This window comes from Lithobates pipiens, unplaced genomic scaffold (assembly GCF_037356315.1).
Source record: "Lithobates pipiens isolate NorthernLeopardFrog02 unplaced genomic scaffold, aLitPip1_a1.2 Scaffold_8, whole genome shotgun sequence".
NCBI lineage: Eukaryota > Metazoa > Chordata > Amphibia > Anura > Ranidae > Lithobates > Lithobates pipiens.
In genome coordinates this window covers 444,299,031-444,318,445 of record NW_027507903.1, presented here as the reverse complement: position 1 = coordinate 444,318,445, position 19,415 = coordinate 444,299,031, and the positions used below count along the sequence as shown (strand labels likewise).

The window sequence follows — 19,415 nt, the reverse complement described above, 5'->3', positions numbered from 1 at the left end:
CGCCATTTTTAAAAGTACAGGGGTTATGGCAGCAAGCTTCTACCATAACAACGGTATTTAGCGTGAAAGAACCAATGTAAAATGACAGTGGCTGGTTCAACACGGGGCTTGGGTCCTTTCCGCACCCCTGCATCCATTTTCTGGATGACTTTGGTCTGGTTTGGCAATGTTACAGGTCCTCTTTATTTTTATTCCACTGCTGCATTGGTGACCAGTTGAGTCAACACCACAAGATACATTTTATTTGTCCTTTAAAGCAATATTAAACCCAAAAGCAAATATTTATTACCATATTTATCGGCGTATAACATGTGCTGGCGTATAACATGCACCCCAAGTTTAGGAGGGAATTTTAAAGAAAAAAACGTTTAGGAGGGAAGTTTAAGGAAAAAAACTTACATTTAAATGCCCATCAATGCATCCTTATCAGTGTCATTTGCAGCCTTACATTGCAGCCTTGTCAGTCATTTGCAGCCTTGCATTGCAGCCTTGCATTGCAGCCTTCCATTGCAGCCTTCCATTGCAGCCTTCCATTACAGCCTTGCATTGCAGCCTTGTCAGTCGTTTGCAGGCTTGTCAGTATCATTTTAAAAATAATGCCGCCAAGATACAGAGCGGATGTCCTGTGTATCTCGGCGGCGCTTGTTCTCGGCCGTTCTCAGTGGCTTTCAGCCTCAAAATAGCCGAAAATAGCCAAGAATGGGCAAAAATAGCAGAGAACGACCGAATATAACCAAGAACTGCCCAAAATACCTGAAAGCCGCTCTCGGCGGCACAGAAGGTTAGGAAAGGAGGGGGGTCGGCGTATAGCACGCACCCCCGATTCCCCCCTGATTTTAGGGGGAAAAAAGTGCGTGTTATATGCGCCGATAAATACGATATATTGCTAAGTAAAATAATACTCACCTTAAAACCCCAGCTTCCAGCTGCTTCCTGTAGGCATTAATGACATCATTGGGCCTTAAGGCAGGATCTTGGAAAAGCTAGATACTCAAAATCACAAAAATTGTGCAAGAGTGTATTCTTGCAGGATTAGATATTTCTTTTTTTTTTTTCTATTTTTTTTCATTGGATAACAGTATTGAGATTACTGTACAGTATTATCATACATTTGTTGAGGAATCAAAGAACATTGGTTGTTATGGGTAAAACAAGAGTGTCAAAGGCATGTACATAACAATGAATATTTTGAGTATCCACCTTAAAATCCAGGGGGAGATTAAGTATTATGCAGGGTACAATGATCAACTGTAGTTAGTTAGTTAGTTAAAGTGAATATTGCTAAATACCGTAGCATGTCTTTCTGTCTTGTGTTAAAAAGTAGTCAAGGTAGATTCCATATGCGTGAATAATGATGTGGGCCTTTGTATGATAATTTGATCCAAAGGGTTATAATGTTGCCAACTTGGTGCTCTGTCTTGAATGCCTGATTAGCAACGAGCAGTAAAACGGGGGCTTAGTGAATGATGTAAGACATTTAGGATAGGGGGGGGCAGAAGGAGGGGAGGCAGGGGTAGGGATGGAGGGGGGAGTCAAGGGAATATGTGGGTTAGTAGTTTTCTCCTCAGTCTCCACTAATAGTTAAGTAGTTATGGCATGATATCTTAGTAAGGGGATGGAGAGTAGGTGTATTAGCCATCTGTTGCTGGAAAGCAGTGGATGGAAAAAAAACAACATGGGACTTCCCAAACATGTCCCTTGCCTCCTGTAAAGAAGAAGGGGGGGGGGGGGGGGAGATACGTGATGGGATCAGCAAGTGTTTATTTTGGGTGGGCATATCATGGTAAGGGGTTAACCCATTAATGCCAGGTATCTATTGGTTGTTCGGAAGTGGTTCCATCAGGCCCGTGTCTTTGAGTATTTAGCTGGGGAATCTCAGGCAATGAAAAGGAGTTCTTCCATTTCAGCAATTTTGTTCAAGCGGAGTTCCAGGGTTTTTATGTTTATTAAAAGTCAGCATCTACATAAAGTGTAGTTGCTGACTTTTAATAAACAGACACTTTCCTGTTCCATGGTCCAGCGATGCGACAGAACGGAGTGTCGCCCCTCTCCCCCCTCCTCTCCGCCAGCGCCTCCATTGCCACTCTGAGCGAATTGCGCTGCACTCCCGGAGTGGACAGGCGATCTCCTGGGACCTGTCACGTGTCCCCGGAGATCGCCTAGAGGGAGGGGCTGCCTAAGGCGAAAGGAGTCGCTTTGGCGGTCCCTGGACAGAAGGAGGAAGTGGGACAGGAAGTCGCCCTCCTAACGAAGCCCCCACCCCCCAAAAAAAATTACATGCCAAATGTGGCATGTAAGGGGGCGAGGAGTGCTTAAAGTGGAAAGTTCCATTTTTGGGTTGAACTCGGCTTTAATTTGTTTAAACCATTCTGAGATGGTGGGTATATGAGGCGAGCCCCAGGCGAATACAAATTTTGGCTGCATTGATTCGAGGTAGAATTAGTGTTTTATGGTAATGGTGTGCCAGTATATCAGAGTGATGAAAAAGGAATTGGGCTGGGGTATGTTCTAAAGAGTATGTGGAAATCAACTTTTGGACTTGTAACAAAAATGTTTGGATTAACGGGCACGACCATAGGATGTGTAACAAGGTGCCTGGTTCTCTGGCGCATCTCCAGCATTTGTTGGGAAAGGAAGGATTAAACTTGTTTAGAATCGCTGGGGTTCTGTACCAGCGAGTCAGGGTCTTGTAATTGTTTTCTTGAATGGAGACATTTAGGGAGCCTTTATGGGCAATCATAAATATACATTCCCATTGGTCTTACGATAATTCTGAATGTATTTCTTTTTCCCATTTTGTGCAAGCCTTTCCAGCCTTAGGGGAGATATCTGCAAATAGCATGATATAAATATTGGAGATTAAATGTTGTTGGGGGCTAGATTGGGGACATAAGTGTTCAAATGGAGTGAATGTTCGTGAAATTGAGGAATGACGATTGATTGTAGATTACATTTCAATCCAGGAAATATATCTAATAACCTTTGTGCAATAAGGAAGGATTATATTTATATTAAGGCCAAACTGACACAAGTTGTCCACATTGATTTGTTTGTCTTTTTCTAGACCAAGTATTTATATCTGCCCAACAGTGGCTTCACTTTTCCCCATGCAGCTATGGTCAAGCCATTGTTTGTCAGGGAGACAGGATACTTGATGTGAAATTACGAAATATGTAAAAAAGAATATGATGTGATGGACAGAATTTTTTTTAAAGATGTTTTTATGAATAGGATCCTTGATCTTTGCATATTTTCAGAGGTAGAGAGCCTAGGAGGAGGAGGTTGGTCCATTCAAGGTGTAAATCCACAGCCCCAGACAGATAAATCTAATGGACCACCTGCCAGTGTATGGCTGCCCCTAAACTCCAATGCAAAAGTAAAGTTTGTCCCTAAACACCAATACAAAGATAAAATGTGTCCCTGAACACTGATGCAATGTTAAAGTTTGTGTCAAAGCACAAATGCAAAGTTACAGTTTTTCCCGAAACACCTTGTATTTGTTATATCTACACATATATTGCTATATCTACAAGTCATTGATAACACTAATGTACCACAAGCTGTAGATGAGAAAATTATTTCAAGGGTCCCCCAAAATGTTTTTAAAAGTTCCTTGAAAAGTCTGAGAAAGGCTGTTCTAGACCAAAGCTGCTTTTTATGCAAGGCTGACCTTCAAGGACTGTCTCTATTTGGCCTTTCTAATTATGTAATTAAACAACTATGTTATCTCTCACAGAATGCCAGGGGACTCCTATTGGTCTTGCCAATCTACACCAGCATCTGCATGGGCCAACAAATTCTGGCCATACATTTTCTTTGAGCGTTTTGTTGTCAGAGCTGACAATACCAATGCATTTGGTATTGTGTTTTTCCTTTGTGACTCCTCACTAATTACTATTATTTGAGTTAATATAAATATCAGGTACTTCACAATATATAATTCTCTGGGGGCCCCAAGCATTGATAAAAAAAGTTTGACCATTCTAATCCACATATCTTGATTTCTGTAAGGCATTTGATACAGTTCCACATAATGAACAGATATCATAAGCAACTGAACACTTAAGGCCAATATATTGCACTCTTTGAACAGACATAAAATACAGACTAGTGCAGCGCAGAAAAAAAAAAAAGAAAAGATAATTCTAAAATCTCATATAGGTAATATCTAACAGTTCTATGACATATAGACAGTCCCAGTGACGTAGAAGAATAATTAGAAGCAAGAATAAAATCCTTAGTAGTGATCAGGGTGCTCAAATATAATTGCAGTTATTGTACATTCTTATATGCTTCCACCACCGTAAGTACAGGCCGCTCACCTCACTTTGTGGACCTCTGAATAAACAGAAAGGTCATTCAAGCATTCCCCACAGGGGCAATCAAAAGATGAAGTCCTGCCTTTAAGACACTCCAATGATCAAAATCCGGCCTCAAAAATGTAGCAGCAGTATAACCCTCTTATATGCAGTTGATAGCGATGTGGTTCATGCAAAATCAATAGAACATATATATAGTGCTCTCTGCTTGTACTTAAACCGTCTCTTTATTAAAAGTAAGGAAAGTTACTTACAAACAAAGCACTGAATCCCCAGTGCTAGGAAATAGAACTTGTACCAGCGAAATTTGCTGAGGAAGTTATGACCCACAGGGATGATACGTGTGCAGACAGGAGGGCTTTGTGATGTCATTACAGCCACCTTTCAGATCTTACAAACAGACGTTGAGTCATGTTGTGGTACAAGTTCTATTTCCTAGCACTGGAGTTTCAGTGCTTTGTTTGTAAGTAACTTACCTTTAATAAAGATGGTAAAAGTTACTTAACTTGCAGTCACTAAGGCCGCGTACACACGCGGGGACTGTTCGCCCAACTTTGTCCGTCAAACAGTTTCGGCAAACAGTCCGCTCAAAATTAGCATGGACGGACATGGCCACACACGACGAACAAACAGTCCGCTGAAACCGTGCGCGATGACGTACGTCACGTACGACGGGACTAGAAACAGGAAGTACAAGTCACAGCAAAAGCACCCTTTGGGCTCCTTCTGCTGACTTTGCGTTAGTAGAAGTTTGGTTAGAGACGATTCGCGATTTTTAGACTTCAGCTTAATTTGTCCGTTCACTGCGGCGCAGTCTACCTGTGAGGTTTGTATCTGCCTTTCGGTACGCGTGGATCAGTTGTACCTGTTATTAGGCGCTTCTGGTCCGCTCGTTTCTGTGTTTCAGGTCGTTCTTCATAGGTCTGGCTGTTCTTCAGTGCGTTCAGTTGAGCTTGTCTGTCCAGCCGACCGTTTCAAAGCCATGGAGAGTGGACGTACTCGGGAACGAGTTCGTGCTATATTGGGGCTTGGTGTTTTAGTTGTTATGAATTGTTTTTATTTAATGACTATTTATTTATTTATTTTTTCCCCTGTGTTTGACTCCCCAGTGTCCTTCCACGCCACAGGAATGGCAGACTGTGGCTTCCCAATTCGCTGCCCGTTGGGACTTCCCCAACTGCAGAGGGGCGATCGGCGGGAAACGTGAGGATTGTGCCCCCACCACATTCGGGGTCCTACTATTGGAATTATAAGGGGTTCCATAGTGTGGTGCTAATGGCGGTGGTGTCGGCACAATGTGACTTTCTTTATGTGGATGTGGAGAAGAACGGCCGGATGTCTGACGGAGGAGTCTTTAGGCAGACCGAGTTCTGCCACCGTCTCATCACTGGTGGCCTGGACTTGCCACCAGATGCCGAGAATGTGGAGGGTCTACCGTTAGTGTTTCTGGCTGATGAAGCGCTCGGTCTGAGTGAACATCTTATGAAACCCTTCCCCCAAAGGACCCTCACCCCGGAGAGGAGGGTTTTTAATTACCGGCTGGCCAGAGCAAGAAGGGTTGTGGAGAGTGCCTTTGGCATTATGGCCAGCCGGTTCCGTCTGTTACTGACAGCGATCAACCTTGCAGAATATAAACTGAACTATGTGATTCTGTGCTGCTGCATTCTGCACAATTTTCTACGTAAATTTTCAGGTAACCAGTACCTGCAGCCTATTGGGCCTGAGGCCGGACTCATATTTCCAGAACTGACAGGGCTGGATCATGCCCTTCCTGGCTTAGCCCCCCAAACAGCACGTGAGGTGTGTGACCGCTATGTCAGCTATTTTAATGGTAGGGGGGCTATTCCAATGCCAGCTGAGCAATAAAAATGTATTTTTCTTGAAATATGTCTTGTCTGTTCAAATTTTTAAGTTTGGTTCTTGTTTGCTTTTCACGTTGCTTGTCTCCTACATTGTCCTAATTCAGGGATATGCAATTGGCCAACCTCCAGCTGGTGCAAAACTACAAGTCAATCATGCCTCTGGGTCTCATGCTTGTGGCTGTCAGTCTTGCTATGCTTCATGGGACTTGTAGTTCTGCAACAGCTGGATTTCCACTAATTGCATATTCCTGTCCTAGTGCATTTGTATTGCAAAGTGGTTTTTGACAATAGGAAATAAGGCCCTTTGTGACAGAAAACACAAAATGACTTCCCAAACTGGTATTGAGTATTGAAAGAAGTAGACACACACACACACACATCTTTTTTTTGATTTTTTAATAGTGCACATGCCAACTAGTGCCTCTGTTTTAGATATTTTTTTGGTGTTTTTTTTTTTTTTTTTTAATTGTTTTTTTTTTTTTTTCTTTTTGGGGAATTTTTTTTTTTTTCTTTTTTTTTTTTTTTCTTTTTTTTGTAAACATAGAACAATTATCACAAAAATAAAAAAAATAAAATCAGATTTTTAACTATTTACATAAAACAAGGGGTAAAGCCAAATTTTGAAGATGCACACCAAAAAATGGTAATGTCAACATGTGCTATGTACCATCATGAGTGATCAATGGACGTGTTTGGTGTGTGCAATCCCTTCCTCTCACATACTAGAATGAGGAAGGGTTTGCAAACACCAAATGCGTCCATTGCGATCCTCTGATGGCACATAGCACATGTTGACACACTGTGTGCATCTTCAAAATTTGGCCTCTAAAAACTATGTTTTGAAAACATTAAAAACGTTGTTCCAAGGGAATGAAGAACATGATCGATTGGGTTTTAGGGAAAAGGGGCTTAGATTCTCCCTAAAACATCGATCATGTTCTTCATTCCCTGCCTCATAGTAATCAGTTCTCTTTGTATGTTGAGAATCTGGTTCTCCATACGGTCAATCTGCCCATTCCAGGCCATGATGTCACCAATCATCCTCTGGGCACTATCACTGGTAAATGGGTCCGCGACTTGTTCTACCACAACCAGATCACCTAAAAACATGTGTAGATAAAAAATTGGTTAAAATATACAGCCATTAATTGTTTACCTTAAGCTGGGTTGTCAGACACTCACTTTGTGGGGTGTGTAACTCCACCTGCTCTTCCTCCTCCACATCTAGCCCTGGGCTTGGCTCATCCAGTGGAGCTACGGAGCTTGGTCCAGCGGAGGATACGGAGCTTGGCTGCTCCCTCGCAGACACAGGACTGGGCAGCTCCAATACCGACGCAGGGCTGGGGCTAAGTGCCCAATCAGGCTGGCGAGGTCGGGGGGTCATGGGCTGCTCCTCCTCTTGTCTGAGTCTTTGTTCCCCTATGAGAATGAAAATAAAAAAAAAATAAAAATAAAAAAAATAAAAGATACTTTTAAGCATAGTGATATTTGAGTTCCGAAATGTGAATATGAAACATTGGTTTGAAGTGGTGTACAATTATTAGCTGGTTATTACAAGATCCTAGTTTAATACATCCTTAAAATGACTTTTTTTTTAGTTAGGCTGTGTTCAGACTGGTGCGATGTGCGAACGCAGCAAATCTACTGTGGTTTCACGCATCGCATGTGCAGTTCGACTGCCCTATGTGACCTGCTGGGAGTATCAGTGTAAAGTTTTATTGACACCTCCGAATTAGTTCTCATTTCACAGTGCAATCTTTAAACTCGGACAGGAATCGGACCACATGGTGTGAATACCCATGTGATCCGATTCGGCTGTGGACTAAAAAAAGGGCCATGTACAAGTTTGGGCCGGATGCGATGCAAATTCAGCCATACTATATGTATGGCTGAAATCGCATCACACAGAGATCACATGTGATTTGCACTGCAGTGCGTTGCAAATCACATTTGATCTCGTACATTGCAGCAATGTGAACCTAGCCTTTAACCAAACTGTGATACTTTATATCTTTTGTCCAAGTTTCACAGACGGACACACTCGAATCATCCCCTGGAGTACCTGTGTGTGATTATGTCAAAAAATGTTCTATGATGTCCCAAACTACACTAAATGATTCCCAGTCCAGATGTTGAACCAGCATTCTATCTATCTATCTATTTATCTATCTATCTATCTATCTATCTATCTATCTATCTATCTATCTATCTATCTATCTATCTTTCTATCTATCTATCTATCTATCTATCTATCTATCTATCTATCTTTTTTTTTTTTTTTTTGATTGAGTCTACATTGCACTGAATAAATTTAGGAAACTTTAGTAAAAATTCATTTCCTATAAACTGAGCGTGACAATTCAGTTTATCATGAACAATACCAAAAAAATAATAACTAATTAAAATCTAATCCAACACCAGATAAATTTACACCATATACAAATTCATGCTATTTACGCCCACATATACGAACAACCATATGAGCTCATTACATGAACTATTAACTACACGAACGATCAAATCCGCCGGATTCACATACGGTACCTACACGAAAGATTAGGATCAAATCCGCCAGATTCACATACGGTATGTACACGGACGATTAGGATCAAATCCGCCAGTTTCACAAACGGTACCTACACGAACGATTGAGATAAAATCCGCCAGATTCACCTACGGTATGATCACGAACGATTAGGATAAAACCCGCCGGATTCACATAAGGTACCTACACGAATGATTAGGATCAAATCCGCCAGATTCAGATACGGTATGTACACGAACGATTATGTCCTACAGTTACGGAAAAAACGCAGTTTACTCACTTTTTTTCAGGGCCTTCATGATCCGATGATATTGCTCCGGCTCCCTGGACTTGATGTCCGACCATCGTTTACGCAGCTGGTCCTTGCTTCTTCGTACCCCAAATTTGTGGAATAAAGTTGTGACAACCTCATCCAAGATGCCGCTTTTCCTGACATTGGGCTTGGGGTACGGGCCATTTTCCCCATCGTAGTCCTCCCTTCTTAATATAGCCACCATCTCCACCATCTCTTCAAAGGCCATATTGGTGGCCTTGTATCTCCTCCTTGCTCCAGAAGCATGGGGTCCATGGCTTCCCTCTGCGCTGCTCACGCTGCTAATTGAATTAGCGTCCGCCATCTTCTCCTATCATTCACCCACAGCGGAACGAGGGTAAAAGGGGCGGGGAAATACGGTCACAAGGAACGTCAGGGGCGGGCGACGCAGGCGGAGCCTGAGCGCATGTACTGTATATGAAGCGTTACCGCGAGGCCGTACGCTTATCCGAACGGAATCAGCGAGTGCTACACGCGACGGTAAGATAGTTGTCGTTTTATTTTTTGTTTAATTTAAAGTTTGCATTAGGAATGTGTATATTGAAATTTAGTCTTATTGATGTTTAATTGATTTTTATGTGGGTTGGTGGTTGAGTGGGATTGGTGTTTTGTGTGGTAGTGTGGGGGTGGAGGTGGGTGTATAGGGGGGGGTGGGGGGTAGTGTGTGTGTGGGGGGGTAGCGTGTGTGGTAGTGTGTGTCTCGCCTACATTGTCACAATATAGTGTGCATTTGGTCTGACTTTTTTTTTTTGTCCAGAAAATGCAAAGGTATACCCCAGACCCCTTTAAGGAGGAGGCCTTCCTCTCAAAATTTCTGGACTTAATTGAGTCGCACAGTAGTCTTTGGGATTCAAAACACCCCCAATATTCAAGCCGTGCTGCCCGGAAGAAGACACTGGAGACAGTTTTGGCGTTTGTGAAAACCCGACTCCCCCAGGCAGACACTGACTTTGTGAACGCCAAAATTAAGAACCTGCGTAGCGTGTATAGGCGGGAGCGCAGAAAGATCCTAGAGTCCCAAACATCAGGATCAGCAGCAGGTCAGGTCTATGTACCTAAGCTGTGGTATTATGACAGGCTGCGTTTTCTGGATGACACGTCAGAAGCCAGGCAGTCACTTTCGACTCTTCCGTCTACCCGTCCCTCCACCCTTCCCTCCGCCTCAGGTGAGCCATCCCTGGAAGATCCAGACCCTTCCTTGCTGGAAGAAGTTGATGCACCCAGCTGGAGCCAGGTATATTTTGGTTTCTAAAGTTTGGATTGCTCAAATATTAATGCTGTAAAGTTCAATGTTTGAATTGCTTCCAAATCTAGGATTTCATCACAAATTAAATTAGATAGAAGGATACAGTAGTTTACACAAATGTGGCTCAAATCTTGGTGAACTGATGGAAAAATGGTGGTGTCAAAATGATAGCCTTTTGTATTTCAAGACAAATGTATTTGCAAGTGAGAACTGTAAAATTGTTAGTGATTGATGATTTCAAAATATAGACATATTTTATTTATTGATTTCTTTGTTTTTTACACAGGATGAGCTCACCCAGGAGGAGGCCGGGACCAGCCCCACACAAGAGCTAGCTGGGCCCAGCAGGAGTCGGACTGAAAGCCAGGTCCCTCCCCTCCGCCTAGCCAGCAAAAGGCCCAGGAGGATGACCCGTATAGAGGAGGAGTCCTTGGCGCTTATACACCAAGCCACACAAGTTCTGTCCAAACCCCCCAATCCGGAGGAGGCCTATGCCACTTATCTGGCTAGTAAGCTACTTGAAATGGACAAACCACAGCAAAACTTGTGTGAAGCAATATTTTTTGATGCCATCCAACGGGGTCTGAAGGGTGAGCTCACACCCACCACCAAGCTTTATAACGCAGACCCTACTGCTCCTCCTCCTCCTCCTCCTCCTCCTCCTCCTACCACATGTCCACCACCAGAGACACAGCATCCAGCGACGCGTGGAGGGAAGGCTGGACGGAAGAGTCGCAAGTGACTGCCTGGCTTCAGTCTGCTCTGAAAGAAGACGCAGGCTGTTGTAGTACCACAGTCTGGGGACATAGATCTCATCTGCTGCTGTTCCTGGTCTTTGGGATTCTAGGACCTGGTTGTGCTCCCTATTTACATGCTACACAGGTTCGGAATTTTGGTGGCCACTCACTTGATGTGTGCCTGGGGGACAAAAGGCTTCACAAACGTCAAAATTGTCTCCAGTGTTGCCTCCCTCTTGATTTATTTTTGTTCTGAGGAAAAATAAAAATGTATTATTTCAAAAAAATATTGTATGTTTTTTTTTTTTTTTTTGGCTTAAAAAACAAAGTTTATTTGTGAGTAGGCATATACACGTCAAAAGACCCTGGGGGTTATTTACAAAACACACGTTCATGTTAATATAAATATGCTAACTTCAAGTGCAATTTTTAAAGCACTGCAAGTGCACTTGGAAGTGCAGTCGCTGTAAATTTGAGGCTTAACATTTGAAATGAGGGGAAGCTCTGCTGATTTTGAACATGCAATCATGTGTAAGCTAAAATGCTGGTTTGGGTATCTATCTATCTATCTATCTATCTATCTATCTATCTATCTATCTATCTCTACTTGCATAGTCCTGCTTGGCCCAAAAAAAAATGAAAGTCCATCTTGTTTCAAACCCCCCACAAAAAAAAAAAAAAAAATATATATGACAATAGTAGTTCCAAAAATATATAGTAATAGATAAATTCTATATTTTTTTTTTCAGAAATAAAAATATATATATAAATTTTTTTATTTTTTTTTATTTTATATATATATATTTTTTTTTAAGATAGACACACACACACACACACACACACACACACACACACGCACACACACACACACATATATATATATATAATTTTTTTTGTCTTTTTTTTTTTTTTTGGAGGGTTTTTTTATGTTTTGTTTTTTTAATTTGGAATATATTGTTTCTATAATTGGAAGATTAATCATAGGATGAGGATGAATAAAAACATGTAGTATAACTCTGTGTGAATATAAGCAGCAATGCTACTTCACTTTTCTTGCATTACGAAGAAGAAAAGAACGGGCTATATTAAAAAAACACAAAATTAGCAGCATGACGAATATGCTAGCTTCAATGCGAACACTAGTTTTACAAGACCGAGCTCTTCCGCCCTGTAAATTCTTTCTGAGTATGCGCGGAACTTAGTTTGACGAACAAGCCTACACACGGGCCGACTGTCCGCTCAAACAAAGTTTCAGCGGACAGTTTTTCGGAATTTCCGAAAAACCTTGTTCAGTGGACTGTTCGCTGAAACTGTCCGCTGAAAGCCCACACACGCGCGGACTGTCCGCCGAAACACTGTTCAGCGGACAAAGTTGGGCGAACAGTCCCCGCATGTGTACGCGGCCTTAGGCTCTGTACTAGGTCCTGTTCTATTTCATTTTTATGTAAGTGATATAACTTAGGGTTTATTCGGCAAGGTATGCCTTTTTTCTGATGACACAAAGATGTGCAAAAGGGTTGATATCCCTGGAGGTGTCTGTAATATGGAACATGATTTGGCATTACTGAACGATTGGTCAAAGCAATGAAAACTGCAGTTAAATCTATCCAAATGTAAAATAATCCATTGAGAGAGTACAACATTGGGGGTACAGTGTTAGGCAGTACTACAGTACAACAGAGGAAAAAGATTTGGGCATACTTATTTCAGATGATTGCAAAATGAGCAAATAGTGTAACCAGTCACATGGAAATGTATAGATAGGCAACTCCTATCCTCATATTGATTAGTGGTTCCAAATGAATAATAACTACTGCAGTGGGGAACAGACACAAAGATACACTCCGCATCTTTCCAAATAACTGTTCTGCCTTATTATGATGCAATTGAAGGTTTTTATACACAGGTATTACATTAATATTACAATTGTACTTGTATGGTAACAAGGGGCGTAATATAGGCAGGCTAATTCTAATCAGGACTCGAAAGAATGTAAACATGTAATGAAAACTTTATTAGTGCCGTGTGCACAGTGAGCAATACATATAAAATAGAATACAATTATATACAGAACTTACACATTTCCTTTACACCAGTCAGTGGGAAAAGCAAATAGAATTCTAGGCTGTGTCACTAAAGGGATCACCAGCAGGAGGAAGGAGGTCCTGATTCTGTTAAATAGATTTTTAGTGAGATCTCATTTAGAATACTCTGTACCATTCTGAAGACCTCACTTACAGAAAAATATTGATAAGATAGAACGAGTCCAGAGATGGGTAACAAAAATGGTGAAAGGTTTGGGGGATAAAACATATCAAGAGCGACTTCAGGAACTTAATATGTACAGTCTGGAGGAAAGCAGGGGAAGGGCAGACATGACTGAAACCTTTAAATACATCAAGGGGGTGAATAAGGTTCAGGGTGGGCAGTATTTGAAATGGCTTCAAACATGCTTGGGACAAATTGTTCAAGCATGGACCAATAGCAACACCAATGTAGGTGGGCCAATCATCACTTCAGGAACCTCAGGACCTTTGTACACAGTGAAGTTCCTGCCGGGATCTGCAATGTATCTGGCTACACATGTAGAAGCTTGTACGTGCCAGCAATGCATGGATTCCTGCAGCTGGAGAATCAACTTGTATACAGTTTAATCTTTTAAACCTAAAGAAACTATTAGCATCCGAGGAGTAACTCCAGCTTGTCAATCTTTCAGCTCACTTATTTATAGTAAATAAGACAAATTAATGTCCCAGTAAAAACAACTGGTGCAAATCACAGATTGCTTGTAATAGCTTCAGTTAATCCATAGACTGAAGTGTTTTATCCCTGTTGACAGCACTGCAGTATCAGAAATATATCCTTGGTCTCTCAACTAGTCATTTTATATTCTGTGGCTGACAGTGACATCAATCAAGACACAAAATGGATATATCTAGAAAGTATGCAGAGATAAGTGCCAGGGTGAAGAAACTGAGTGAGATGAAAAGTGCTCCCAAAAAATGGAATACCTTGACGCAGCTAGTGGTCTGGAAGGAAATAAAGAGATGTAATACATTAAAACCCAACTGAACGATTAGTCAAAATCAGCAAAATACATTCCAAGTGCATCAAACAAAGTATGTACAAAGTCTTAAAGATATATTTAAGCTTTTCCCCTGCTAGCATTTTGCACAGAAGGACCTTTGTTTTCTGTATGGAAGCCATGCTGTATCTGCAGAGGTTCAATATGACCCTTTCTAAAGTAACTTATAGATGTGCAAACTTATACCCGGGGTGATCATCTTTCCCCAACTGCCAGTAATGACTCCATTTGCGATTCCATGTGAACACTTGCATGTAATAGCTTTGTACTGGCTAAGTAACCGCAGCCATACACATCCACCAGTAAATCCCACTACTTGAATACGCCAGATTCTAGCCACAACCAGAACTAAAACTCCCAGAGAAAGAATCCTTAGACTAAACTAAAGCAGAACTCTGTACAAAAAGACTTTAATATGTTTAATTGGATTATGAGCGCCTAACCTCTTTAGTGTAGCATTTTATTTTTATTTTCTTCCAGCATACAAATTTGGCTTTTAGACGTTCCTTTTTGTATGTCTGCAAACAGTGCTGCAGCTAAGATTGACACCGACTGTTGTGGAGTCCCTGTCCCTGTATATGTCCCTGTGTATGATTGGGCACTTAATATACAGACTGTGATGACAAACACACAGCCACAGGTGTGTGTTTCCCTGGAAGTGATTATGAAAGGAAAAGTTAAGACAAGGAGAGACATGTAACCAGTGCTGGCGTTAGTAGAGTGTGAAATGACAGCAAAGACTGTTCAGAAAATGCCAACATGTTTATGCCGTAGAAGAAAAGGCAAACGAAATGCAACACTGCACTGATAAGGTGCTAATAATTAATACATTGACAAATATTAAAATGGTGGTACCCTGAAATGTTTTAATTATATTTAAATCAGCATACAAAGATCAGCATAGATATCAGCAGAGAGAGATCAGCATTAACACTTTTGCAAATGCATTTTGAATGTATATTAGCTCTAATAAAAGCAGTATCAAGAATGCTAATGTATTTCATATACTAATCTTATCCTGTGTTATTACAGTTGTCTTAGTGATGGTTTTCGCCATCTGCTGGGCTCCTTTCCACATTGACCGACTTTTCTTCAGCTTTGTGGGAGAGTGGACTGAGCCTCTAGCCAACATCTTTAACCTCATGCACGTGGTGTCCGGTGAGTTGAATATAAATAAACTGATCTCTCTATAATAGTTATGCCGATGTAACATATGGGTTATTTCTATGGTAAACTATAATCAATCATGAAAGTGTTTCTTCAGCAACTGCTCCATTCTCCTAAACCCTATAGTATGTATAGTATAGATAGCTAGTACCCTGATTTTCTGAATGCCCTTAAATGGCAGGCTAAAAAATCTCAGATGCAATGAAATATTAAGGGCCAGATGTAGCCGACGGTATGCTATAAGTGCCTCTACTGAGGATAGGCCCATTTCATCCACTACTTTTCCCCTTCTCAACACTGCATGGGCATCAACATTAGGGTCTGTTCTTTTTGCTTCAAGTGGGTGTTGCATTCTCATGCAAGTCTTTGGGAAAACCTGTTTGAAGCTGGTCAAATGCAGGCGAACTGTTGGTAAATGCAACTGTCTATGAATTCTGCATGATCTCAGGATCTTCTCAAACTGATGCCATCAAACAAACCTAACCCCTATTAACACAGGACCTTTCTGAGCCAAGTGCTTCTTTCCAGCCAAAATAGACTGAAAACTTTTGCATAGGGAGCACCCTTAGTACAGTGCATCCGCAAAGTATTCACAGCATTTCACTTTTTATTTCCACACTTTGTTATGGTACAGCTTTATTCCAAAATGGATTCAATTCATTATTTTCCTCAAAATTCTACAAACAATACCCTGTAATGACAATGTAAAAGAAGTTTGTTTAAAATCTTTGCAAATTTATTAAAAATAAAAAATGAAAAATCACATGTGCATAAGTATTCACAGCCTTTGCCACGATACTCAAAATTGAGCTCAGGTGCATCCTGTTTCCACTGATCATCCTTGAGATATATCTACAACTTGATTTTAGTACACCTGTGGTAAATTCAGTTGATTATACATGATTTGGAAAGGCACACAACTGTCTATATAAGGTCCCACAGTTAAAAGTGCATGTCAGGGCACAAACCAAGCCATGAAGTCAAAGGAATAGTCTGTAGACCTTTGAGACAGGATTGTATTGAGGCACAGATCTGGGGAAGGGTACAGAAACATTTCTGCAGAATTGAAGGTCTCAATGAGAACGGTGGCCTCCATCATTCATAAATGAAAGAAGTTTGGACCCACCAGGACTCTTCCTAGAGCAGGCCACCCAGCCAAACTGAGCAATTGGGGGAGAAGGGCCTTAGACAGGGAGGTGACCAAAAACCCAATGATCACTCTGGCAGAGCTCCAGCGTTTCTCTGTGGAGAGAGGAGAAACTTCCAGAAGAACACCCATCTCTGCAGCACTCCACCAATCAAGCCTGTATGCTAGAGTGGCCAGATGGAAGCCACTCCTCAGTAAAAGGCACATGACAGCCTGCCTGTAGTTTGCCAAAAGGCACCTGAAGGACTCTCAGATCATGAGAAACAGAATTCTCTGCTCTGATGAAACAAATATTGAACTCTTTGGTCTGAGTGGCAAGTGTAATGTCTGGAGGAAACCATCACCTGGCCAATACCATCCCCACAGTGAAGCATGGTGGTGGCAGCATCATGCTGTGGAGATGTTTTTCAGCGGCAGGAACTGGCAGACTAGTCAAGCTTGAGGGAAAGATGAATGTAGCTTCCAGTACTCCTTTAGCCCCTAATTTTTGAATATTTGAACTAAGATTCTATGTCAAAAGATATAGGGATCAACATTCATCCCGGAGTACAGTGTGACCTTTTAACAACGGCTTATCCAATAAATCTAAACAGAAAACAAACCTAAATCCTGAAAGATCAGATTAGATTCAATATGGGTGCTAAATCCTAGGTATAGGAGGCCCATCTGAGAGTACAAGTAGTCCAAAAGTTTTGGTCTGTATCATTCAAAGCAGATTCTTCAAACCTCAGGAAGTTGTGAGCAGTCAGCCATTGCTGGAGCACTTGCATGTAGACAGGACAGCCATAAATATTTTCTACCATGGCTAAGAAGCATGAATATAATATTTGTGACAGACAGCTCTACAATTTTCTATTATCACAAGGACTAGGGAGGGGCAAGATCTCCTTTGGTCCTTGACGGCACAGTTGGAATTTTACTGTGCTCGGAAATTAAATTCTTTTTTTCAGCTATTCATCTAAAAGCAAGATTGGATATGATAGCAGACAGCATGCAGAAAAGCTTGGGGTTAGAGGCAATTGACTCTGAACATGAAAGTTTGAACCAAATAATCTTTAAATAGCCCCTCCAACCCAAGCTAGATCAAATAGCTTCCTGGAAACATACAGATACAAGAAATTACCTTTACCAAATCCTGCCCAACAATCCTTGTTGAGCAGTGGTGTCATTTTTTTACACTATATAGTTTCAAGTACTTTAAATCCATCCCTTCCTCTTTTACCAAAGATGTTTAAAAAGATTTATCAGAACAATGGAATACTTGTTCAAAACTCCTGGTTTGTCAATTGCTATAATTTGGTAGAGGAATGTCCTTGGTTACTGCAGACATTTTTATATCTTCTGCATCAAGGCCCTTTTCTCCACCGTTGATCCAATGGTTTTATCTCTCTGAATCCTGTATCTTCATTGTGAGTATTTTCACCGGCAATACAGAATGGATTTGCTAAGTAACAGAAACCTCTCCTCTTACCTACAGCAGAAAACTGTTAGAGACTAGACGCTATCTAGTGCTTCTTCTTTTAAATTTTAAGTCTCACCAATTACATATTTTTTTGGTCCGTACTTGCTCACCAGATAGTTTTTTTTCATGCATTATATTGTGTTTCTGTCCATTTCATTTCTAGAAATACAGAGGAGTTATATCCTCTGCCAGATTTTTTTGCCTGTGTCACTTTTGGGGAGATTTCGATTCTCTAAAAAAATGAGATTCTAACTTTCCCCAGCCCTATCTATAAAATGACTAAACGTGTGCATTAACTAAGAGAAAAAAAGAACATTCTACTACTTTTTGACTTTCAGTTAATTGCTTTTTGACTTCTGTTCTATACTATCATTAACTTTTGTAATCAGTAGCAGTGTAATGGCATTTTGTCCATTTTAACACTTAAAGCGTCTGCAGTTTTTGGCAGCAGATTAAATAATTCTGATGCAAGAAATCCTCTGGTGCTTTGATATGGAGAAGGTCTTGATTAAATGTCTCAGATCTGATGAATTGCCCAGCATTCCTTGTAATAGGAAACAGTTTGACACCTGCTGAATTTTGCCTGCCAGCTGCACAAATAGAGGGATTTAGAAAAGGATAGTCACTGGACTGTAGCAGAATTCTATTTACACCCCATAGTAACAGAAAATGTTGGAAATCAAACTGGTTAGGTATTTTGACAGGGTTTTTATGGGCTGATTTTTAAGGCTGATATGGGCTCCACACAGGTGATAATAGTTTTGTCCAAACGTAGCCAGCATACATTTTTTAATTGATATGTTCTATATTAAAAACAAAATTAGTAAAATAAGTTTACTAAGAACAATTATTTAGAAGAACATATTTATTTTGTGACTATGTACCTTGCATTATTTATTTCTCTACATTAAATGTTTATTTGCTTATTTATTTGTTACAAGTAATTACCATATTTTGTGCTCCATAAGACAAACCTGACCTGGGTTTTAGAGGAGGAAATCAAGAAAAAAAAACATTCTGAACCAAATGATGTACTAAAATATTTACCAGTGCCCATGAAATGCAGCCTAACATGTGCCAATGAAATGCAGCCTCGCCAGTCCCATAAAATTCAGCCTGACCTGTGCCAATGAAAAGCAACCTTACCAGTCCCATAAAATGCAGCCTAACCTGTGCCAAACAAATGCAGCTTTACCAGTCCCATAAATGCAGCCTCACCCGTGCCAATGAAATGCTACCTTACCAGTCCTATAAAATGCAGACTGACCTGTGCCAATGAAATTTAGCCTTACCAGTCTCATAAATGCAGCTTTACCTGTGCCAAAAACATGCAGCATTACCAGTCTCATAAATGCAGATTTACCAGTGCCAAAGAAATGTAGCCTTATCAGTCCCATAAATGCAGCCTGACCTGACATCATCACATCTTCCTGACAGAAGACAGAGCAGCCCGAGAGGCCGCCACAGCCATAATCCATTCGGCTGCTCGGGCTACTGTCTTCTGTCTGAATGACAGGCCCAGCTGGGAGATA

The 19,415-nt window shown here is 41.0% G+C and overlaps 1 protein-coding gene across 1 annotated transcript in view; it reads left to right on the top strand.

Moving 5' to 3' along the window:
* NMUR2 (neuromedin U receptor 2) overlaps positions 1-19,415 on the top strand; it is a 101,863-nt gene that overhangs the window by 68,960 nt on the left and 13,488 nt on the right. Inside the window, exon 3 of the mRNA XM_077468346.1 lies at positions 15,140-15,265. Coding sequence (XP_077324472.1) covers positions 15,140-15,265 — 126 coding nt within the window. The remainder of the gene's footprint in view (positions 1-15,139; positions 15,266-19,415) is intronic.